This window comes from Nannobrachium achirus (genome assembly GCF_963921795.1).
Source record: "Nannobrachium achirus genome assembly, chromosome: 1".
NCBI lineage: Eukaryota > Metazoa > Chordata > Actinopteri > Myctophiformes > Myctophidae > Nannobrachium > Nannobrachium achirus.
In genome coordinates, this window is record NC_137810.1 from 15,556,666 (window position 1) to 15,563,546 (window position 6,881).

General features: G+C 38.7%; 1 protein-coding gene across 1 annotated transcript; it reads left to right on the forward strand.

The window, feature by feature from the left end:
* Positions 1-1,580: 1,580 nt before the first annotated feature.
* smx5 lies at positions 1,581-4,768 on the forward strand. Its single transcript, XM_080733520.1, has 5 exons — positions 1,581-1,627; positions 1,875-1,942; positions 2,174-2,204; positions 2,306-2,365; positions 3,985-4,768. The coding sequence occupies exons 1-5, from the start codon at positions 1,625-1,627 to the stop codon at positions 4,108-4,110; spliced, it is 288 nt and encodes a 95-aa protein (XP_080589646.1). The 5' UTR covers positions 1,581-1,624; the 3' UTR covers positions 4,111-4,768.
* Positions 4,769-6,881: the final 2,113 nt, after the last annotated feature.

A 6,881-nucleotide genomic window follows, 5' to 3' on the forward strand; every position in this document is an offset into this window, starting at 1 on the left:
CATTTGCTCTCCCTGCTGTTGTCCTTAAGAACTGCATGTTAAAATTGACATATTGTATGTGTAGCCTACTCTGTAGTCTGTCTCCAAACTGGTAAAAGAAACATAAATAAATAATAATAATAATTTGAGAACATTTTAACTTAATAGCCCTTTATGTTATTTAATAGGCCTAACATTAATTTTCGTTGTCCTACTATCTTATCCAGAGAAGGAGTGAATTGCAATGTTATTTCTGGAATGGATCCACTTGGGAGCCATTGGAACTCGAAAATGTTTATACATAAACTTGTGTCTGCCTATACAGTATTAAGATTGATATTTATAACAAGAGAAATAATTCACTCAGTATCACAAGCATTAACAAAAACATTAGTAAAACAGTTTACTTTATAAACTGCAATTATTTTTTAACTCACAAAGCCCGCACGCAACACATCAGTAATGTGACTATTCATCATACATTGCCTACTCCTTCTGTTTCTTGATACATATTTAAAAGGCTGCATGTGTTACCCTCGGACCTCGGTCCTTTGAAACGTGTTGAGGCTTCGACTTCAAAGATAGAATGATGGATCATGGATGGTGACCTAAAACTAATAGAGACATTCAATCATAGAGTTATTATAGCCTATAATTTATATCAAGATTCACATTCAACCCGAAACTCGTGGCTGTAGGATAGGTGATTTACAGACTCTGGCACCACCCAGTGGACAAATGTATGAATTGTATGTTGTCTGATGGTCCCATAGGCCAGAGGGACGGTCGCACTGTGATTGTCGCGTGATTCCTAAACCCACCAGGATTGAGTTAAAACCCGCCTCCTCTCGATAATCTTAAGTATGAAAGTGCCCATGAACGTTAGTGCTGCTCGCTCAAGTGCAAAGTACCTACTACCTACTGATCCATTACAATAATACACGCAGCATAATAGGCCCAAAGCCATATCCAAACCATAACAATTTAACTGATAATCAGTAAGAGGTTTTATTTTGAGCACACACAGTAGTGACAAATTAATAGTTGTGCATTGTGAAAATGCATGCAGGCTTTTCTCAAGTAAGTCTTCATGCATGCCTCTGACTTTAACCACCCTCCATGTGTCAGACTCAGGCAGGGATTTCAGCCACTCCTGGAAGTCCTCGCGTATCCACGAGGCGGGTCTTACTCTTAACTCAAGCCTGGTGGGTTTAGGAATCACGCGTGATTGTCATTAATATGTGATTGATTGATTGCCAGTGATTATCAGGTTGGTTGTCATGCAACTTCACTTCATGAAGTTTAAATTTTCTTTTTTTCTTTCTTTCTTTTTTTGGTTCCAAAAGTTCCCAAAGTTCCCAAAGTTTTACAGTTTGAGTTACAAACTGTCATTAGAAATACAGAGTAAAGAAATAACAAAATAAAACAAAGTCAGAAAGACACAAATTGGACAACGTGGTACAAGTTACAAATATGTAAATCACTTTATTGAATGTGTTTATAATATTTACACAAACTAGACTAGACTTTGAGGCGATGGGATCGTAGCTATGGATCGTTGCTGTGCAAAGTTCCCGTCGCAGAAATGTGACTCAAGAGACGTCAACGTCATCAACCTCAGACGAACGACGAAACTTCGATCACAATGGTGAGAGACTGAGCGTGTTTTAATGTTTTATTTTATTACACAACACGAGATGGAGATATTAAGAAACATTTAGTCCAGATACATTCCCATATCATTCAGCCTACTAACGTCCTACACGAAACAACTGCAAATGCGTTGGTTTACTTTACACGGGCTACCCGGCGTCTTCCTTTCTCCCATTCTATGTTTGATTGTATGTGTTTACTAGTATCTTAATGATGTCTAATTGAGGACTGTTGTTTTTCAGCTGTTCTACTCGTTTTTCAAATCTCTGGTGGGGAAGGATGTGGTTGTGGAGCTCAAGAACGACCTGAGGTCTGTGACTCTGTGTACAATATGCCACCTTGTGTGTGTGTGTGTGTGTGTGTGTGTGTGTGTGTGTGTGTGTGTGTGTGTGTGTTCAGACTAGTGACCATCTGATGGTGACAGTCTGACAGAGAAAGTTATTAGAGGCTTTATTTTCATGGTGGTGTGCAGTACAGTTTACTTCCATATTGAAAATATGTAACCGAAATATTCATATGTATATTTATTTATGTATTCCAGCATCTGTGGAACACTTCACTCTGTGGATCAGGTTTGTATACAATTCACTCACTTTGCTCATTTCCTTTTGTTTTATTTTCTGTACGTTTTGTCCTATTATTAATGTTCATTGTTTTCTCTTGTGTGTTTCAGTATCTGAACATCAAGCTGACAGACATCAGTGTCACAGACCCAGAGAAATATCCACACATGGTACGCTCAGCTTTACATTCACACATTATACAGCACTCTTCAATGGAAATAATGATCATGTTTATTAGCTGGATTAGATGCTACAATGATATCTGGCATCCAAGTTGGAACACTAACCCTTGACAGCCGAAAACCGTAAAGTCCTATATGATTGTATTAAACAGCGTTAAATTCACCAAGATTACAGCTGTACGGAAAGCTTGGGTTGTTGTCTTTGTATCTGAAAACTACTGCTTCCGAACTCGAACACTTTGAAAAAGAATCACTTGAATCTATTGATAGAAAGTAGCTCATAAAATGTCTACGGTGGATGCAACAAAAACTTAACAGATACAAAGAGTCTAACCCAAGATTTTGTTTATCAATGCCAGTCACATCAGTTACCTCAATGGCTGATAATATAAGCTTCATAAACCAGTAGTCTAGTCTGTAATGTCTGTTTAGCTGGAAACGGTTTTGATGCAGTTGGTCCCGAGGTTGGATATCAAAAGCAATGACAAATACCAGCCGGTCACTTATCAAACCCATTGCTTTATTCATTCACGTTGCTTTATTCATTCGCAAAGATAACAAGAAAATATCAATGGGTCAACACTCAAAACAAAACTGTATAGACCCACTGGGACTTTCCAACAGAGTAGGGATGGATTTGGTACAGAACACAGAAATTGCTGCAGGTTTGCCTCTTCTTTGTTGTTGTGCGAATATTGCCGTGGCTTTTTGCTTTGGTTCCATTGTGCGCTGATAAGACTCCAGTGTCTCCTCATCCGTGGGTTCTACTAAACCTTCTGCTGCAACCATGCTGCTGGTTGAGTTTAACATGGTGAGTTCAGTTCCCTAAGCAGCGAGTTAACTCACATTGGCAGTTCATCACACGGTGGCACATTGGATGCGTTGATTGGTCAGTGGGATATACGGAGAGATGCAACTCTAGCTTGTGCTTATATTGTAAGTCACCGAAGATATAACAGCTGAACAAACAGTGCAAGCTTTATCACTTGCCTCTCCCCATGGGAAATAAAGGCTGGGTATGTGGGGAAAATCGATCTGATATTTGTTGATAGATAAGATTTAGAACTTATGGGCAACAAATGTAGTGTACTGTAGGTGGGGAGAACAGTAGCCATAAATCATAACTCTTGTAGAGTGCTTTTATTTTGGGACGTTACTCTCTACAAGAGTTATAAAGAGGAGTCGGAACGCTCTTGCTGGTTGAGCCTTTCTGTCCATTTTCGTCTCAAAACATGTACAAATCAATATATAAGGTGCTCACCGCATTGTCGAAACAGTTCTCTACCGACATGCCCACTCGTCGGCATGTGTTAGTCCATATGTTTCCAATAAATTAATGTTTAATGCGGTGAGCACCGATGCTTCAGTTCATATCCATAGTAAAATCATACTGGAATTTTCAATAGAAAAAATAACCCAGAGGAATAGTATCCTCTAGCAGCAGTTATGCCAGAAAAATAGCCAATCTTCAAACTGTAGATCTTTTTTTTTGTATGTTTGCCTATAATGACATGCCCCAAATAGGGTTATTGTAGTTAATAACTTTACCTGATTTTCAAAACTGACTGAATAACACTTCTCTCCACCTTTTCTTCTCTTTGCCCCAGTTGTCTGTGAAGAATTGTTTCATCCGTGGGTCTGTGGTCCGATACGTCCAGCTACCTGCAGATGAGGTAGACACACAACTTCTGCAAGACGCCGCACGCAAAGAAGCAATGCAACAAAAACAGTGACATGTTTCTAGGGTGGGGCTGGGGTCGGGGAGTCAAGGGGTACAGAGTTTTGAGTTGATCTGTTGTTGTGTTGCGTTAATGCAAACCAGATTTGTGTCAAAAATGTCAGCTTTGTCATGAAGCAATAAAGGCTATTATCCAATTATGCATTCCTAGTTAACATGACCCAATTATGTACAATATGCTGGGGATGTGATATATGCCCATCGGTGTCCCCACACATCTCTTGCGTGTTCTTGTATCTCACATCTTTAAAAAGCGTGTAGGATAATGGCCACTATTGCTTCAGCTGTATTTTGTTCCCTGCATATTTGATACTTTTGTTTTTGTGTACAATGTTGATGATTCTGCGCCACAAACAAGATGTGACTGCAAATCCTAGTATCCTGTGTTAACATCTGTTTTAATGTCTATTTCTTGCAAACCACAGTGTTACTTGTAGTGTAAAGATTTATCCAATTATGACTTGTGGTTTTGTAGACATTTGTCTTTGTTTTGTTTGGAACTAAAAAATGTGGTTTGACAGATCAGGGCGTGGTGGTGCACGAGGGTTCCTTCATTTTTGTGCCCATCCTGAATCATTTTGTTTGACCGTTTTTGTGGATAATGTTAAAAGGGTCAGGTTTATAGGTTTTTCACGGTTTAAAATAAAAGTAAAATGATTGATATAAAAAATGGTTTTGTGTTTATTTGATACTGTATGTTTAATCACGTGGAAATAACTATGAAACTTTGATTTGAAATTCAGACATTAGAATTATGGGCTTTTAGTCCAAAAGGAGAACTTTTCTTACAGGCCGTTAAGATTATTTTGTGTGAATATATCTGAAATTATGTTGTTCGTGTTCATCTACGAATAATAAGCAGTAAATATTCAGCATATAGTAGAGCCTTGATCTATGTCTACAATGTTAAAGATTAAACAGTGCATCTGGTGATGCAGATGGGATGTGTTTTGAGCAGTTACGTTGAATGCATGAGCTTTATTTCCACAGACAGCCAGAGCTACTTGCAAAGTGATGTGAAAGACATGGTCTTGCTAATATAAACCATGAATGAAGTTGAAAAAATATGTCCAAACTGAATAACAGACTTAATTCTAGAACTGAAGCCATTTTTAAAATGTTTCCATGTGCTTACTGCTTAGTCAGAAACAGTACACCATTTTGATGATTGCAGCACTGTTTCTATGTGGATTCTGTTGTCTTCCACATGTTTCTAGGGATTGTTTATGCCAACACCAGAGAAGATGCAGAATGAGATACAGATACAGAAACTCAATTCATTGTTGCATGTATCATGTAAGGATAAAACAAAAGGATAGTTTGATAGGAGGATTTCGGACATCCTACTGTATGCAGAGTCTGATGTTACTATGACATTAAGGACATCATTCTAAATGCCATTCATAGTATGTAGGGCATGGTTGAATATCAAGGACCTTTGCACAGGAAAACTAAACACTTTACACACCTTTCCTCTCTGAAACATGGAAAAAAGCCCTAACCCTAACCCTAACCCATCTCACATTGTATCCACTAACTGATATAACATCATCACCAATATCTAAATAAGTCTATTTAGACATATCGTATATATCAGTATGATTCAGATTATTCTGAATGATCTTTATAGGGGCGGCAGTGGCTCAGGGGTAGAGAAACCGTCATTAGAACACAGAGCGTTCCCAGTTTGATCCCGGGCTCCCCCAGAGTTGGTGTCGAAAAGTCCTTGAGCAAGACTCTGAACCCCTAGTTGCTCCCGGTGAGCAGGTTGGGGCCTTGCATGGTTTCCTCCGCCATCAGTATATGAATGTGTGTGTGAATGGGTGAATGTAATGCACAGTCTCTGTAAAGTGCCTTGGATAAAGGCGCTATATAAATGCACCATTATGCATGCTCAAAAACCACTGAACCACAGGAGTGACATGGAAACAGGACTCTTTCAACCTCCCTTTCGACATTGTGACGAGAGATCGTGGTTCACGTGCCTTGGGACAGCCACACATTGTTATTGCAATATATACTATAGGCTACTATACAAAAAGTTATGATTTTTTACTATATTTATGTCAATTGTGCATTCTCATTTCCTAATACAAAGGCAAATTCTACACCATAAAGATATATACAACCACTATTATTTTCTTCCTAAGAATCCTATAACAGCAGATTTACAAGCTCACTCGACACATTATGAGGTTGTGGATCAACTATTTTTGATATTTTGACTTGGGCACAAAAGGTTTGAAAAGCACTGCTGTTGCTTACCAATGTTTTTAATTTACTCACTGGAAATAGTCTGCAGTGAATAGCAGTGAAAAGCTCTTAAGACTCCAAGGGCTGGCAGAGGCCTTCAAAGATGCCATGGCTCATAGATCTTTTCGTTCAAATAATTTGTGTGATTAGGCCAGAAAATCCATTGCAGCTGTGTGCTCAAAGTTTTGAAGAATTTTATACGGTTCTGATTACACCCGACCCACCCACGTCTCCTGGTTCAGGAGTGATTCTATTCAGGTTCTTCAAAAGTCAATGCTTCACGCTGGGGTTAATACATAGAAATCCAATACCTTTATTTTACATTCATACATCAATAACGTTGTACAATAAGTTTAATGTAGTTAAAAAAAAAAAAAGTCCTGAAGATTTACAGCTCAAGCAATGATGAATTTGCATGTTTGGAGACAGCATAAAAACTATATACAAATGCACACGCACGCACGCACACACACACACACACACACACACACACACGCACGCACGCACAGGAAT

What these genes read in the sequence shown, in the direction of transcription:
- smx5 (XM_080733520.1), top strand. An exon ending in GAGCTCAAGAACGACCTGAG is followed by an intron (nt 1,943 to 2,173) that starts GTCTGTGACTCT and finishes TATGTATTCCAG; the next exon opens with CATCTGTGGAACACTTCACT. An exon ending in CACTTCACTCTGTGGATCAG is followed by an intron (nt 2,205 to 2,305) that starts GTTTGTATACAA and finishes TGTGTGTTTCAG; the next exon opens with TATCTGAACATCAAGCTGAC.